The 18,560-nt window shown below is 37.3% G+C and overlaps 1 protein-coding gene across 1 annotated transcript in view; it reads left to right on the forward strand.

The window, feature by feature from the left end:
* Znf143 (zinc finger protein 143) overlaps nucleotides 1-18,560 on the forward strand; it is a 61,960-nt gene that overhangs the window by 22,057 nt on the left and 21,343 nt on the right. Inside the window, exons 8-12 of the mRNA XM_048787916.1 lie at nucleotides 3,170-3,343; nucleotides 6,108-6,246; nucleotides 8,911-9,090; nucleotides 13,821-14,048; nucleotides 17,244-17,392. Coding sequence (XP_048643873.1) covers nucleotides 3,170-3,343; nucleotides 6,108-6,246; nucleotides 8,911-9,090; nucleotides 13,821-14,048; nucleotides 17,244-17,392 — 870 coding nt within the window. The remainder of the gene's footprint in view (nucleotides 1-3,169; nucleotides 3,344-6,107; nucleotides 6,247-8,910; nucleotides 9,091-13,820; nucleotides 14,049-17,243; nucleotides 17,393-18,560) is intronic.

The raw sequence follows: 18,560 nt of genomic DNA on the forward strand, positions 1-18,560 counted from the left end.
CTTCCTTCCTTCCTTCCTTCCTTCCTTCATTTATTTCTTAGGTCAAATTCCTGCAGAGAGAATCTGTACACTTGGCGAGACTTTTTTTTTTTTTTTTTTCCCCTAGGCTGGCCTCAAACATCTGGGCTCAAGTGATCCTCTTACTTCAGTTTCCAGAGTGCTGAGACTATAAAGGCATGTAGCATGGGGCTCAGCCTGAATTTTTAAGCCAGACCACATAGGCATTGTTATATCACTGGCCGGCCTATAGATGTACAGTCTTCTCTGGTTAGCAGAGTCCGTAGATGTTGTTTTTCCTAAATCATGGGATTGAACCCAGGGCCTCATGCCTGCTAGGCACGTGTTCTTGCATTGAACCAAACCTGTTTAGTATAGGCAATTTAGGTGTGGTTCATATTTTATCTTTTTTTTTTGTTTTGTTTTCTGTATTTTTTTAATCTAGCTACATGACCTTGACCAAGTGAAACTTGCTATATATATATTTGCAGTGCTGAGGGTTGAACCAGGGCCTCATGCCTGCTAGGCACATGTTCTTGCACTGAACCACATCCCCAGTCCAAACCTTGCTTTTCTTAAATATTTTAAGCCCACTTTTTTCCATCTCTTAAAGGTAATAATTATATCAGTGATTATTAGTCAGGGGCAAAGGATTTTTTAAGTTGACACAATAGTTGTACATATTTTGGGACCAGGCACAGTGATATACACAGCAACTTTGGAGGCTGAGAGAGAAGGATCACAAGTTCAAGGCCAGCCTCAACAACTTAGGGAAATCCTGTCTCAAAAAATAAAGAGACCTGGGGATGTAGCTCAGTGCTAGGTTCCTCATAGGTTCAATCTCCATTAACCCCACCCTCCCCCCAAAAAATTGTCATACCTCTTTGGGGGGTATAGTGGGATATTTCCATACAGATAGACAACATGTAGTGATCAGGTCAGGATAATTAACGTATCCATCACCTCAAATATTTATCTAGGATTTTTTTAAAAACGTGCCAGAGGTGTATCTCAATGATAGAGTGTGTGCTTAGTATGCATGAAGTTCTAGGTCCAATCCGTAGCACCAATATTACTATTTTTAGTGTTTTTTTTTTTAATTTGGAGATTTTCCAAAAAGAAAACCCAAAATGACCCGTAATATTACCATACGTATAGCTGTTGTATATACTTAAAAAAATAAAGCTTTTTAGAAAATGAAATGGTATAAATTAGGAAAAATTTGTTAGATACTTGGTTCCCCCCCCCCCCCAAACTGGGGATCAAACCCAAAGGGGCTAAAGATGTAGCTCAGTGGTAGAGCACCCCTAGATTCAATTCCTAGTACAGCAAAAAAAAAAAAAGGGTCTGGGATGTAACTCAGCGGTACAGTACTTATTTTCCATGCATGAGGCCTTGGGTTCAATTTCCAGTACTAAAGAAAAAAAGAAATCTGAGGTTACCTGAGATGGGAGAACACATTACTTTAGAGTCTAAATATCTAGTAATGTAGATTTTTAAAATTTTTGTGATACTGGGTATCAAATCTAGGGTCTCATCCATTCTAGGCAAGTATTCTACTGAGCTACCTTCCCAACCCTAAAATAATTTTTATTGATCAGTTCTCACCCCATAAATCAGATTACATGAAACATTAATTTCCTTAAGAATGAGGATAAAAAGCAGCAAGCAATTAAAAATACATTTATGAAAATTTACTTACCAAAATCTTCATATTTATCTGAAAGTGGTGAGGTATGGCAGAATCTCTTATATAAATCAGATATTTTTTTAAACAAAAACAAAGAGAATCTAACAGATCTTTGAGGAAAAATCATCAGGATCACATGCTTGTTTTGCCTTTTATTTTCAGATTTCTTTTTAAGCCTACAACATCTGTAGTATCACCCAGTGATGATTTTGGCTTCATTATTTTGAATTTTTACAACATTAAAAAAACCTCTGGGGCTGGGGTTGTGGCTCAGTGATAGAGCACTCACCTGGCACATCCGAGGCCCTGGGTTCAATCCTCAGCATCACATAAAAAAATAAATAAATAAAATAAAGGTATTGTGTCCAACTACAACTAAAAACAAACAAACAAACAAACAAAAAAAAAAAACCAACAAAACTCTGAAAGAGTCATTTTTGAACCTTGAGTGACAGCCAGCACAGAAAAGAATATTGCAACATATCACTATATGACCCACATAGTAGACAGTCATTCTTCAACATTTGTGGTATCATAATTTCTAAAATAGGCAGCAATCTTTAAAAGCCTTTACTAGCATAGGAGTGTTATTTGAATTCTTATGGTATTATAGCCAAAAGAAAAGATCTTATGCTGAATATAAGTACAGAATGTGATATTGATTGTATTATCTCCTATAGGTGACTTAAATGACCTAATGCCTGCACATACCTCCTCCATCTTTCTCTTTCTTCCTTTCTTCTTTCCTCCCTCCCTCCCTTCTTTCCTTCTTTCTCCTCTGCCTTCTCTTTCTTACTATTGAACCCAGAAGTGTTCCACCAATGAGCTATACCACATCGCTTTTTTTTTTAATATTTATTTTTTAGGTTTTAGGTGGACACAATATCTTTATTTTATATTTATGTGGTGCTGAGGATCAAACCCAGTGCCTCATGCATGCTAGGGGAGCACTCTACCACTGAGTCACAATTCCAACCTTAGCCCTTTTTATTTTTTGACTTAAGACAGGATTGCCTAAACTGGCTTTGAACTTAGGATCCTTCTGCTTCAGCCTCCCAAGTAGCTGAGATTACACATGTATGCCACTAGGCCCAGCTTTTCTCATTGCTTTTGAAATGCTTCTGAAATTGAAAATGTATTTGACATTTTAGGGCATATGTCCTTAAAAAAAAGCATAGTTAAATAATAGTATGTCAGGAAATATGTGCATACAATGGGGATGGTACTTGGGTTGATTTTCTAGGAGAGAAATAGATCTTTGAACTAGCAGTGCCTTCAACTGTAGCTCTCCTTTTGACTATTTCAGAGCTGCTGACTTCAGCAATGGAACAGGAAGAATGTGACTGATTTAGATTGATAGACTCTTGATAAAGTGATTATCTGAATCTGGAACCCACATTATAGCTTTATCTTTTATTGTGAAAATTTCAGCTTTTTTATTTCCATATGAGTAATTTAAATCATAATTTTTGTTTTATCTAGATTGTCTTACAAGGACATGCAACAAGAGTAACTGCTAAATCTCAACAGAGTGGAGAAAAAGCATTTCAATGTAAATATGATGGATGTGGAAAATTATATACAACAGCTCATCATCTCAAGGTGTATATATGTGTTTTATTTAGTTATAGTATACCTAGGACATTAAAAACTAATGTGATATGCATATAGCATTCAAATGCTTATCAAAATACTGACACATGCTCACACTCAGACACACAAAAGTCTGTATAGACTGTAGAAACTGTCAGTTCTTTAAGGGCCTGGACTGTGTTTTTTCACCTGTGTATCCCTGATGTCCTGCATATTACCTGGCACATGTGAGACACTCTGTATATTTCAAAGCATTTGGTCAAATATGAAATTTATGTAATTATATGAGAGATGTGTATGTTCACTCTGCTAACAGTGATTCACCAGAATCCAGCAAAGTTGATGTTAATTTGTCCTATATTAAATTTTTGGACGAAGTATTTTATTTTAATTGTAGATGAACACAATAGAAGTACTGTGAGTCATTATAACAATATCTAAGACATATTAAATAACTATGTCAGAAAGTGTGCACTTAGCATATTTGGAGTAGTGACCCAAGAGTCCATCTTCATTACTTGTTAGTGTATAACTTTGGCCTATAATTGACTTCTTGGTACCTCATTACCCCCAACTATAATTGGATCATAAGAGTACCTCTCTCACAGAGTGGTTATAAGAATTAAGTAAGTTCTGCTGTTTCTGTAAAGTACTAAGAAAAATGGCCTGATATGTGAGAAATGTTAATTGAATGGCCATTGTCATGATTACACATTTGTCACAGCAATAGATACTATTATGTCCCCACCTTACAAAGAGGACTTCAAGGTTTAGAGAAGGAAGTGGTGGAACCTTACTTCAAACTTAGACCCCTCTAATAGCAGCCTCCACACTTTTTACATTGGGTAATGTTTCCTTGCACCCTGTCCTAATTCTCTTCATGCATGTTTCATGCAGGTACCTTTAATCACTCTGGAAAAACTCAGACCTCAGATGTTCCTGTTATATTATAATATTGTTATTCCTTATTAAAATGAATATTTTAAGCCCATTTTATCCCCTCATCCTAGATGTGGAATACAAATAAAAACTTAAGTATGGGCTGGGGCTATAGCTCAGTGGTAGAGTGCTTGTCTTGCATACATGAGGCACTGGAGTCAATCTTCAGCACCACCTAAAAAAAAATAAATAAAATACAGACATAGTGTCCATCTACAACCAAAAAAAAAAACAAAAAATCTTAAATGCTTAAATGTAAGCTGGGCATAATGGTGCACACCTATAATCCGAGCTACTTGGAATGCTGAAGTAGGAAGATTGCAGGTTTGAGGCCAGCATGGGCAACTGGCAAAACCTCATGGCTCATGCCTGTAATCCCAGCAGCTTGGGAGGCTGAGGCAGGAGGATTGTGAGTTCAAAGCCAGCTTCAGCAGAAGCCAGTTGCTGAGCAACTCAGTGTGACCCTGTCTCTAAATAAAATACAAAAAAGGTCTNATTTTATTTATTTATTTTTATGTGGTGCTGGGGATTGAACCCAGTGCCTCACATGTGGGGAGGCAAGCTCTCTGCCACTGAGCCACAAACCCAGCCCCTGAATCTGCATCTTAAAGGAGGTCTCCAGGTTTTAAAAGTGCTGACCTGGGTTCCCCACTGAGATGCACAGCTGGGGTCCATGCATTTTCTGGTAATAAGGATTCTGCTGAGCCTTGAAACTCCTTTTGATAGTTTCCTGGGTCTGTCTTTTTCTGAACTTTGCCTCTTCCCCCTGCTCTGGAAACTGAGGCTTTGTACCTGCCTCCTTACCATTCTCCACGTGGTGTAGTATGTTCACCCTGAGTCTTTCCCTCAACCTTTCCCTGACAGCTTCACTGTCTGTGCAGGTCAATGCAGACCTACTTACTGCAGTGGTCCAGGCATTGGAAGTCTAGTTGCAGGGACAGGTAAGAAGTTCCCACATTGTTGGAATTAGGATTGGGTTCGTAGGGAGAGCCAGCTTGGTGTAGGACTGGAGGTTAGAGAGTTTTTTTTGTTTTTTTTTTTGAGAGAGGGGGGGGGGGGTTTAAATATTTATTTTTTAGTTTTCGGCGGACACAATATCTTTGTTTGTATGTGGTGCTGAGGATTGAACCCGGGCCGTACGCATGCCAGGCGCGCTACCGCTTGAGCCACATCCCCCAGCCCTTATTGGGTTTTCTTAACTCTTAACTGCCTCCTTAGCCTGATTGCTCTACCCCTCTCTGTGTTCTTTTTTTCCTTCACAGACCTGTCTTTGCCTACTTTGGTGCTTTTTACTACATGTTCTGCTTTCTTTTAGCAAGAAAAATAAAAGCCAGATTTTAAAAGCTGACCAAAAATTTAACATTAATACAGACCTTAGGGAACCACTGAGAACTGGAACTTAACAGTGGGATGGAGTCTACCCAGGGATATATGTGGCAGGGCCAACATGTACCATTCCTCCTGACATTCATTCTTTGTTCCTTGTCTTGAATCCAGTTTAAACTTTTTGGATATGAGTTGTGAACATCATCTAATATAATTGGGACACTTTTTTAAAAATATATTTTTAGTTGTAGATGGACACAATACCTTTATTTTATTTATTTATTTTTATGTGGTGCTGAGTATTCAAACTCAGGGCCTCACATGTGCTAGGCAAGCGCTCTACCACTGAGCCACAACACCAGCCCAATTGGGACACTTTTAAAAAATTAAACACACACTTCTAAACAAAGATAAACTACTAAAAATTTTCAGTGTGATAGTCCTGAGCCATCTAAGGACGTTTTTAATAACGTGTTTTATTCTTGGAATTTACTATATTTTTCAGTACTTCAATTTCAATGTGAATGTTTAGAGGAGTATTGTGTAATTAAATTTCTTTTAAATTTTCCTTGAAGGTTATGGATTAAAAAGTCATGTCAGAACTCATACAGGAGAAAAGCCATATCGGTGTTCAGAAGATAATTGTACCAAATCTTTCAAAACATCAGGAGATCTACAGAAACATATTAGAACTCATACAGGTACCATTGTAAATAGTGTCATATCTAGGACAAGAATTCTTGATCTTCAGGGAGGGGATTTGGGGAAGGAGTATCTGGAAAATTTTCAGGGAATCAGTATCAGGGGCTTCTTTTAAATTCCTGAAATTCCATGGAATTTGCTGTTTGTGTTTATATGTTTCTTACCAGGATAAGGGCTCAAGACTCTCTTAGATTCTTAAAAGGGTCTGTGTTCCAAAAGAGATGAACAATGGCTCTAGAGTACCATCCCTTGCAGCTTGCAGAAATTATCTGAGCAACAAGCTCATTTTCCTAGGATTGCATGTCTAGTTAGTAGCCTGAGAACAAAACCTAAGGCACCTGATTCTGCCTGAGTGTAGTATCGCTTCTCCTCAGTAAGCTGCTGCTAAAGAAAATATCTGAACCCCTAATAGCCCCACAGAAAGAAAAACATGTAGCCACTTGCAGCAGTGTATGCCTGTAATCCCAAGGACTTGGAGACTGAAGCAAGAGGATCACAAGTTCAACTCAGGGAGGCTGTCTTCAAAATAAAAAATAAAAAGGGCTGGGGATATATCTCAGAGATAGGGTGCTCCTGGGTTCAATCCCTAATACCCCTCTCCCCACCCCCTCCCCAAAAAAAGACTTGTTACTTGTGATCATCTCTTCTTTAAATGTCTTTATCTTCTTTTTCTTTTTTAAACTGCTTGTTTCCTTTTTTTTTTTTAGAGAGAGAGAATTTTTTAATATTTATTTTTTTTAGTTTTCGGTAGACACAACATCTTTATTTTATTTTTATGTGGTGCTAAGGATCGAACCCAGCACCCCGTGCATGCCAGGCGAGCGTGTTACCGCTTGAGCCACATCCTCAGCCCTCTTACCTTCTTTTTCTAAGTGGTACTTTATTCTTATCTCCCCTCACTCCCCTCTCTACCCTATGCTTGACTGCTTGTGGAATTGATACTATAAGGGTGATTATTTGTTTTTAGTTTTTTTGTTTTGGTATCAGGGATTGAACCCAGGGGCTCTTAACCACCAATCACATCCCCACCCCTTAGCTCTCACTAAGTTGCTTAGGGCCTCACTAAGTTGCTGAGGCTGACTTTGAACTTGGGATCCTTCTGTGTCAGCCTCCCAAGATTATGAGATTATAGGCGAGCATCACTGTGCCTGTCAGAATTGTGATTCTTTAATTCATCCATCAAAACATACAGTTTTGGTCTTTTTTTTTTTTTTTTTTTTAAGAGAGAGAGAGAGAGAATTTTAAAATATTTATTTATTTTTTAATTTTCGGTGGACACAACATCTTTATTTTATTTTTATATGGTGCTGAGGATCGAACCCAGCGCCCCGTGCATGCCAGGCGAGCGTGCTACCGCTTGAGCCACATCCCCAGCCCCTTACACTGGTCTTTATGTTTTGTTATTTCTTTATTTTTGGTGGTGCCAAAAGTTAAACCCAAGGCCTTTTGCATGCTAGACAAGCTCTACCATTGAGCAATACTACCAGCCCCCATACACCACTTTTATCATGACATTTTCATGATTTAAAATGTTATAATGGCATAACATTTTAACATGGTACAATGTTGGGTTGAATAAGGGGCTTAGGAACTTAGGTGATTTCAGTCAAAAACAAATTAGGTGCTACAGAATAGTAATACATATAGTACAACGAAAATTGTCCTAGAACAGTTGATGCTTTTCATAGCATGTCACAGGTGGGAAGACTTTAGAGGTCTTCTAGACTTGGAGGAGATGGGACTTGCCCAATATGAATTCTGTTCTCTTTTGGTGAACATATGGTGAAAAATTCACTTGAAGAAAAGAGAAAGATTCTGTTCCTTTTTTAATGATTTCAAACTTGAGGGCAGAAATCTTTTGGAATGGTCTGTACCAACAGGGAAACCATAATTTTATTTGACCCAAAGAAAAATAACAGACTTTCTTTCTCTCTCTCTCTCTCTCTCTCTCTCTCTCATATATATATGAAATACTTGTTTCTGTCTATAAAGATACTTTTTTTTTTTCCTGCTCCAGAAGTTGTTTGCTTGAGTTCATTATAGAAAAGGGCACATAAAAATTGAAAGCAAAAGCTATCTCCTGCTTGACTGTTCAAAGGACTTTTGAGTTTCAAGGTTGTATAAAGCAAATAGGAAAGAAGGAATATAATTGGCAGAGTTTTCAGTCATAAGTTTGGACTATGAGAATAGTAATGTATTTAGCAAGTATTTTGACAAACATGCTAAGCACTAGATTTTAAAAGATTAAAATTATTTTTTCTGCCAGATATCGTAGCATAAATAAAGCAGGAAACAAACTTTTAAGTGATTCTGGGGTTGTTCTAACTTAATCCTTATTCTTGACCCTATTTTTTTCTTATATATTTTTTTCTGCCATTTCTTTCCGTGCTTTTCTCAGCTCAATTTTTAATATGCACACCTGAATGATTCCATCTTGGGGAGACATGTAATCACTGATGAGTTTTGAATACCATTCAGTTTTTCTAAGGCAAATTTGTTAGGAGTGGAAAATACTTTTTCCAGGGGGAAAAGAAAAAGCCTAAAAGGGAAACTTAATAGAAGACTCAAGTCTTGAGCCTGCTCCTAGGCAAAATTGAAGATAAGACATTTCAATTTTCTATATATTTTTGCACCATTTAATTTATTCCCCTTTGTATTTTCAGGAGAAAGGCCCTTTAAGTGTCCCTTCGAAGGCTGCGGTCGGTCCTTTACAACATCAAATATCAGAAAAGTGCATATTAGGACACATACAGGAGAAAGACCTTATTATTGCACAGAACCAGGATGTGGGAGGGCATTTGCCAGCGCAACCAATTATAAAAATCATGTGAGGATACACACAGGTAATGATCTCTGATCTCTTGGTCCTTTATCTTTGAAGGCTTAGTTTAGTTCTTCCCCCTTCCAGAAACAATACCTTGCTAATCTCTTCTTTTCTTCCTACCAGTTGGCATGGAGGAAAGAAGTTAAACACCTTTAAAATTTTTCAACTTAATCATTCTTTTGTATGTTCGTTTCTTCAACAATTATTGACATCTATCATGAGTTTTTCTACCAGACACCATAGATTTAGAGACAGATAAGACATTATCAAATACAGTCTAGTTGGGGAGAGATTAGTGGTCACAAACTTGCTGAAGAATGTCTGTAATATGAACAAGATGCTTGGGAGCAGAGGCAGGAACAGTCATTTCTTGCAGGAACGGAAGAAATGTTTCAGAAAGACTTTACTGGGGAATTTGACTTTTAGACTGAATCCTGATGTAAAAGGTAAACAGAAGATTATTCTTTGCAGGGGAAGTGTAATGAAGATAGGCACAAAGGTATGAAAAAAACATAATATTGGGTGGTTCCATATAATTAGAGCATAGATTACATGTAGAAGATTTGTACGCAGTGAAGTCGGAGGAGTAATCAGGGGACTTTTGTATTATGCTGTCATGGTAAGGTGTTTCTTAAATTAAACTTTGTGGAGCTTGTGGGGTAGAAAAGGAGGAATGATCTATGGATACATTTTCCGCTTTTTTGGCAATACTGGGGATTGAAACCAGGGTTGGTGCTCTACATCCCCAGCCGTGCCCCCCCTCCCCCTTTTTTTTTTTTTTTTTAATAAGACAAGGGTCTTACCAGGTTGCCCAGGCTGTCCTTGAATTTGTGATTCTACTGCCTCAGCCTCTCAGGTCACTGGGATTATAGGTGTATACCACTATGCTTGGCTTCTCATTTTTTAATAAACAGCTATATTAAGATAAAATTCACATACTAGACATTTATCCATTTATTTTTATTTTTATTTTTAAAGAGAGAGAGGGATAGAGAGAGAATTTTTTTTAATATTTATTTTTTAGTTTTCGGTGGACACAATATCTTTATTTTATTTGTATGTGATGCTGAGGATCGAACCCAGCGCCCCGCGCATGGCAGGTGAGTGCGTTACCTCTTGAGCCACATCCCCAGCCCCATTTATCCATTTAAAGCATAATGATTCTCCAGATGTGGTAGTGCATGCTTGTAACCCCAGCCACTCAGGAGGCTGAAGCAGGAGGATTGCAAATTCAAGGCCAGCCTCAGGAATTTAACAAAGTCCTAAGCAACTTAGCAAGATCCTGTCTCAAAATAAAACATTAAAAAAGGCTGGGGCCAGGTGCAGTAGCGCACACCTATAATCCCAGCGCTTGGGAAGCTGAGGCAGGAGGATGGTGGGTTCCAAGCCAGCCTCAGCAACATCGAGGTGCTAAGCAATTCAGTGAGACTCTGCCTCGAAATAAAATACAAAATAGGGCTGGGGATGTGGCTCAGTGGTTGAGTGCCCCTGAGTTCAATCCCTGGTACCCGAAAAAAAAGGACTGGGAATGTAGCTTGGTGATAAAGCACCCCTTGGATTTAATCCCCAATACAAAAAAAAAAAAAAAAAAAACGGGAGTGGAATTATTGGGTCACTTTTCAAAAGTCTTTTAACTTTTTTTTTTTTTCTCATCAATGAGTTTTTCCCTTCTTTTTTTTTTTTTAGTTTTCAGCAGGCATAGCATCTTTGTTTGTATGTGGTGCTGAGGATCGAACCTGAGCCACACGCATGCCAGGCGAGCGCGCTACCGCTTGAGCCACATCCCCAGCCCCATCTTTTAACTTTTTAAAAAAATTTTTTTCTAGTTGTAGATGGACACAATATCTTTATTTCATTTTATTTATTTATTTATTTTTATGTGGTGCTGAGGATCAAACCCAGGGCCTCACATGGGAGAGGCAGCACTTTACCACTGAGCTACAACCCCAGCCCTGTTTTTTAACTTTTGAGGAACTGCCAAACTGTTTTCTGAAGTAGCTGTGCCATTTTACAATCTCACCTGCAATGTATGATGCTTCCATTTGATCCACACCATAGGCAGATAATTGTTATTTTTTTTTATTATAACTTTCCTAGTGAGTGTGATATCTTTTGATTTGCATTTTCCTGATGGCTAATGATGTTAAGTATCTTTATGTGCTTATTGGCCTTTCATATATCTTCTTTGGAGAAATATCTTTTCAAATCCTTTGCCCTTTTTTAACTGGGTTGTTTTTTCACTATTGGGTTGTAAGAATTATTTATTATTCTGGATACAAGTCCTTTGTCAGACAGATTTGCAGTATTTTCCCCTCTATGGGTTGTCTTTTCAATTTTTTCATAAAATGCAGTCTATCATGAAGTTTGATTATCAGATGACCCATGTGAAGCCATGTAGCCAGCCAAAAGGAACTCTAAAGCTCAAGCAAAAAAAAAAAAAAAATTTTTTTTTGATGGGGGTGTACTAGGAATTGACCCCAGAGGTGCTTTACCACTGAGCTACATCCCCAGTCCCTCGTTCTTTTTATTTATTTATTTTGAATAGCATCTCACTAAATTGTTGAGGTTGACCTTGAATTTTCCATCCTCCAACATCAGCTTCTGGAGTTGCTGGGATTGAAAGCATGTGCCATTGTATTCTGCTCCATTCAGTTTTTGACTGTGGTTTGGTGCCACCTAGTGGGGATTTCTGTTCTCAGTTGAAAATTGGCTGATTTTCCAAGTTGAAATTTGCTGCCACTTTCCTGCTTAGGAAATCTACTCCCACTTCCCTTTCCCTCACTACATTTTCCTTACAACCATCCACCAAGATAAGAACTTAATCCTGCCTGCTTTGAGAATGGATATTGGGAGGAAGAGGACAGGAAGCCATCTCCAATTACTTTTATGTCTAAAACTTAAATTATATTAGTGAGGGATTTCTTTATGGGTAGTTTTACTGTGGTTAGAGCCATGAGAAGAAATGCACCAAGGAAGATATAAAATAAGAATTAGCTGGAACATGCATCTCTACACTTACACATTCCATATCAGAAATGAAGAGTTCACACTAATACTTCCAATTCTAGTTCATCCCACAAGGCTCTTCCTCCCCATTCCATATTTGTACATCTCTTCCACACTGAGAACCCTGGCTTCTACAGCACTGAATATTTATTCATTTGCTCAGTCTTTAGTTACATCTAAAATAATTTTAGTATCACTTCAGTCATACCACCACAATGCATAAGCCTATTGAAGAGTTCAAGGTTTGTTTGCAACTGCTGCCTCATCCCTAGCTCAAGACTGAGGACATTAGTTAAAATGCCATATATAAAATATTAGTTAAATACTCTATATAAAAGTTACTTGACGGGGGGGCTGGGGTTGTGGCTCAGTTGTAGAGTGCTTGCCTCACATGTGTGAGGCACTGGGTTCAATCCTCAGCACCACATAAAAATAAATAAGTAAAATAAAGATATTGTGTCCATCTACAGCTAAAAATACTAAAAAAAAAAAAAAAGTTACATGAGGGGTGAGAGTGTGGCTCAGTGGCAGAATGCTTGCCTAGCATGTGTGAGGCACCACATAACAAATAAAGGCATTCTGTTCATCTACAACTACAAAAAAAAATTGCTTGAAATAATTTATTTTCCTCATGCCCCAGTGTGGATAAAAGTATTCACTTAAACTATAATTAGGATAACTTGTTCCATTTGCTTTCAGTTTTAGGTCCCCATACCACCACAAAATAGCATTGCCTAGATATTCTGTGATATTAAGTAATTATTGTTAATTTTGTTTATGTTGTTTAAAAATAACAGGATCCATCTTTCATATACATAATCTCACACATTTCGGATAATATAGAATGTTTTCTGGAACTGTTTTAGAATAATCCTCGGTAGGAAGAAGGGATAAATATGTAATAAATAAATGAAACAATATTGGTTATGAATTAATAGTTGAAGCTGAGTGATTGGTACATGGAGTTTTGTTATACTGTTTCTCTATATTTTTGTGTAAGTTTTAAATTTTCCATAATAAAAAGTTCAAAAAATATTATATACTACCTATAGTATTCTCAGATTATTTCATAGAACAGGAATTAATAGTTTTTTCTTCCATTTGTCTTGCCTACTTGCTATTGGTGAGGAAAGAATAGCTTTTGATTGGATATAAGAGGTCAAGTGAAGTTAAATTGTAAATGTTCTTTTAGATATATTTAGATATATAGTTGAATATTGACATGTCTAACTTGTCCGTAGACTTTTTTAAAAAATCCTTTTTCATTATCTTTATAAAACTTTTTGGGTAAGCTGCATTAGTTATAGTAATACTTGCATTTGTTATTCTTATTATTAGTGTATCTATCTAGTTACAGGAAACAATAAATTATAGTTTCATCAAAGTTAAACTGGGTAATAACATCATCCTTAATTCTCTCATCTCTTGAAATTAAGGGAACATTGGGATTGATGCTTAAGGACAATATTCAGAATGTAGACTACCTATTGAGCCAAGTTAAAATTATAGTTACGGTTTTTCCCTCATGGTAGGATATGAAGAGATTTGACAAGCTTTATGTGTATATGTTGCTGTGTTGGGTAAGTGCTTCATTACTGATCTATGTCCACAGCCCAGATTTGGCAACTGTTTAATTTTAGAGGTCCTCTACCCCATAATGGAATAATTATGTCTACCTATATAAAAGCTGACCTTTTTTTTTTTTTTTTTAAAGCTGACATTTTGTGTGCTGGTTTTTCTTAGGGGAAAAGCCATATGTTTGTACAGTTCCTGGGTGTGACAAAAGGTTTACAGAATATTCTAGTTTGTACAAACACCACGTCGTTCACACTCACTCCAAACCATACAACTGTAATCACTGTGGTAAGACATACAAGCAGATCTCCACGCTGGCTATGCACAAACGGACAGCCCACAATGACACTGAGCCCATTGAGGAGGAGCAAGAAGCCTTCTTTGAGCCTCCCCCAGGTAAGGTTTTTATCCATTATAGCTGTTTCTGAGTTTGAGAATCAAACAACTATGAATAATTTATGATTCATAACATTTTCTCAAATTAGAAAGTTTCTTTTCTGTAATCACACAAATTTACAATTTATAACTGTGAAAAGGACTATTGAAGAAAGGTACTAGAGCTCTGGGTTGTGTTAAGAGAGGAACTTGGTCTCTTATCTAGGAAGGTGTAGGTTTCTCTGAGGAAATGGTGTTTGGAGAAAATCTAGAGGGTGAATCTTCAAGTAGGCTAACTAGGTGAAGAAACAGGTTGGGGGAAGGGAAACAGCAAAGATGAGAACTTTCAAGTAGAAGGTATGATACTACAAAAAGCAGGAGGTTAGAGAGAGCAAAGTAAATTAGAGATACTGAAAGAAGCCTGATCAGGATGGTGGTTCTGCCTGGGAAGGTGGTGTGAAGTGAGGGTAGAGAATGAGGTAGGGGCAGCCTAGTCATAAGATTAGAGAAGTACTCCAAATAATACTTCATTGATTCAGGTGCTGTTAGGTATATAGTAAGAAACAAAACAACTCATTTCAATGAGGAAAAACCTTTGAAAAAATATTTTATAGAATTATATGCACGGTGGCACTCGCCTGTAATCCCAGTGGCTCGGGAGGTAGAGGCAGGAAGATTGCAAGTTCAAAGCCTGCTTAGCAAGGTACTTAGAAAGGTACTTAGCAACTCAGGGAGACCCTGTTTCTAAGTAAAATACAAAAAAGGGCAGGGGATGTTGCCCAGTAGTTAAGTGCCCTTGAGTTCAATCCCCAGTACACACACAAAAAAAATGTAGTTATAAGACTCTTACACTTTTTAAGCCCTTTATCTTTTTCTTTTCTTTTCTCTCTTTTTTTTGGGATTAAACCTAGGGGTGCTCTTCCACTGACTATACCCCATTCCTTTTTCTTTTTTTGAGATAGGGTCAAGACAAATTGCCAAATCTGTCCTCAAACTTGAAATTCTGTCTCAGATTCCTGAATCCCTGGGCTTATATGCATGTATCACCATGCTCTGTCTTTTGATTATCTTTTTTTCTTTCTTTTTTTAAAATATTTTTTAGTTGTACATGGACACAGTGTCTTTGTTTATTGACTTTTATGTGGTGCTGAGGATTGAAACCAGTGCCTCACACAAGGGAGGCAAGTGCTTTACCACTGAGCCACACCCCAGCCACCTTGATCCTTTCTTATATGTTGATATTTCATATTATTAAAAATTTCTGTTTTTTTTTTTTTTCCCCAGTACTGAGAATTAAATCTAGGAGGTACACACTATCACTGAGCTACATCTCCTGCCCTTTTTAAAATTTTGAGACAGGACCTCCCTAAATTGCAGAGGCTGGCCTTGAACTTGTGATAACTTAGGTTAAAAAAACAAAACAACAACAAAAAAAAAAAACCCTAAAATCTGGTGGGGCACAATGGCTAATCTCAGTAGCTCTGGAGGCTGAGGCAGAAGGATTGCAAGTTTAAGGCTAGCCTCAGCAACTAAGTGAGGCCCTAAGCAGTTTAGGAGACCCTGTCTTAAAATAAAAAAATAAAAAGGGTGGGGATGTTGCTCAGTGGTAAAGCACCCCTGGGCTCAATCTTCAGTACAAAAAGAAAGAAGGGAAGGAAAGGGAGAAGGAGGAAGGAGAAAGGAAAAGAAAGAAAGGAGAGGAGAACGACACAAGGAAGGGGAGAATGCTTTTCTAAGAATAGGTATAGATTTGTTTTCCTTTCACATGGTTCCCTGGGTTTTGTAACCAGTTGGAATAATAGTATATATAAGTATCTGTGGAACAGAAGAAAAAAGAGTGAAGTCATTACTGTCATGGAAATGGCACCTTGATGACTGTAGTCATGTGCATGCATCAACTACTGACTTTCAGAAGACTTATAGATTACTTCTTTGTAGGGGAAAATTTTTTGCTCTCTTTCTCTTACTTCATGTGAAGTGGAAAATGTTGGAAGAATAGAGATCAGTAATCTCCCTAGTTGACAAGTATAGCAGTAATGACTTAAAATTGCTGTTTACTTGCTAGTGGTTTGCAAAATAAAGAAGTAAGGAGGTTGCTTTTTGTTTAACTTCTTAAATGATTAACTTCACCCCAGATAATGTGCCATTACATTGTCTTTACACAATGATGTCATTGTTTATTGATAACCTGTAATCAGTCACTTGTGTTAAAGGCTAAATTAGTAGACAGAGTTTGCAAAGTTTAGTAGTTTTGTGGTTTATGTTTATGAAGATTCTTTTATTACTTTTATGGTTTATTTTGTTTTGTGCTTTTTAGTTATACATGACAGTAGAATGTATTTTGACATACAGACATGGAATATAACTTCCCATTCTTATGGTTGTACCTGATGTGGAGTTACACTGGTCATGTATATACACACACACACACACACACACATACATACATATGTATATATTTTATTGTAGATGGACACAATGCCTTATTTTATTTATTTATTTTTATGTGGTACTGAGGATTGAACCAGTGCCTCACATGTGCTAGGCAAGTGCTCTACCACTGAGTTACAGCCCCAGCCCCTGGTCATGTATTCATGTATGAACATAGTTATATCCAATTCATTCTACTGTCTTTCTTATTCTCACCCTGCCCCCACCCCCAACTTGTATGGCTTCTTAAGTGACTCCAAGAACTTAGTGCATCCTTGTTGTATTGAAGGATTTTTTTCTAGTCTTTCTATAGAGTTTCTCCCTTCCCTTTCCCAACACATATGCACAATATCACATAATTATTCCAACTAAGATTTAAAAAGTGTGGGGCTGGGGTTGTGGCTCAGCAGTAGAGCGCTCGTCTCACACTCGAGGGACCCTGGGTTTGATCCTCAGCACCACATAAAAAATAAATGAGTGAAATAAAGGTATTGTGTCCAACTATAAAATAAATATTTAAAAAAAAAGATTTAAAAAGTGGTCCCCCAAAATTAAAACACTTAAATTTGATGGGAAAGGTTTGATGTGGTCTGATATGATTTGGTTTAGCTTTCAAAAGTAGAAGTGAAGGAAGTAGAAGGAGGTACTAGAAGCTTTTTTCATGATTTAGAATATACTATATATAAATTTTATATAATATTCTCTTTAATATTAAAATATTCTCAGTTTTCTAAACAGATTGATTAATTGGTCATAGAGGTTGTTCTTTTTTTTTTTTTTAAACAGGTCAAGGCGAAGATGTTCTTAAGGGGTCCCAGATCACATATGTTACAGGTGTAGAAGGAGATGATGTTGTATCCACACAAGTAGCCACAGTAACCCAGTCTGGGTTGAGTCAACAAGTTACACTCATATCCCAGGATGGGACCCAGCATGTAAGTGTCTACCAAAAGCTAGTCAAGTTAAATCATATTTCTCTTCAACCGTTTTTGAAAACACAGTCCAGGTCCTCATTGAAGAATTTCCTTGGAATATTCCTTGGAATATCAAGGAATAAAGGTTGGATTTCAGCCTGTAGGCAGGCAGTAACATATCTCCTAAAAGTTCTCCATAGGCTACTAAAAGAGATTACATGAAGTGAGTTTAGTAGGGAGAGAATGTTTACGTCTCTGTAAAATTCATATAGAGTGTTACTGGTATCACTCAAAGGTGAGGGGTAATGAAGGTCAGAACCACAGGGAAACTGAGGGCTTCAAAAGTATCCATGTGAAACGTAGATCTGAGAAGGGATGGATTTGGTGGCTAATTAGGTCCAAGAAATGAGGTTTGAGAAAACAGCAGAGCTTTGGCTGAGGTGATCAGGATATGATAGACTCAATAAAAGATCCTGGGAAATAAGTGACAGGCAAACCTATGAAGTTTCCAAACTGTGGCACTCTTCCTTTCCAGGAATCATGGAAGTTTACTCAACTAACTCTACAGAGTTAATAAAGCAAATATCTTGATTTCCTCCAGAAAATGCACAGTTTAATGGCTGTTCTCTAAAAGCTAAACTTGTTGTTTTCTAGATTCTGCTAGCTTAAAATAACTTAACTTTGATTTTATTTTTGAGTTCTATCTAAGGTTTTCTTAGTACCTTTAAAATTAGGAATGTTGGGGTATAATGTGCTTTTTTATCTGTCTCTTCCAAGGATGAATCTCTCCTTACTCATCTCTCTTGGACTTTTACCTTCCATAATTAATCTGCCTTTTTAACAAATTGATAACTATTAACATGCCTATATTAGTTAGGTGGCAGAACCCATTCAGGATCAAATAATACAAAGCATTCATACCATCACATGCTTGCACCCCCAGCCCCCACTTTGACGTTGTGAATTCTGCACAGTACTCTGCCCACTGACTGGCATGCAAGAAAGATTAAACATATTTACTTAACCTAATTTTAATTCATTAGCTCTAAAACTTTGTCTTGAATCAGATCATCACAAACAGAGGACCTCTGGAAGTCATTTAATCTACCCTTCCTTCCTATGTAGGAGAAATCCCTTCTATAGCAACTTTGAAATATCCTTTACTGAGCTAATACATAGTGATTGATTA

This window comes from Marmota marmota, unplaced genomic scaffold, assembly GCF_001458135.2.
Source record: "Marmota marmota marmota unplaced genomic scaffold, marMar, whole genome shotgun sequence".
NCBI lineage: Eukaryota > Metazoa > Chordata > Mammalia > Rodentia > Sciuridae > Marmota > Marmota marmota.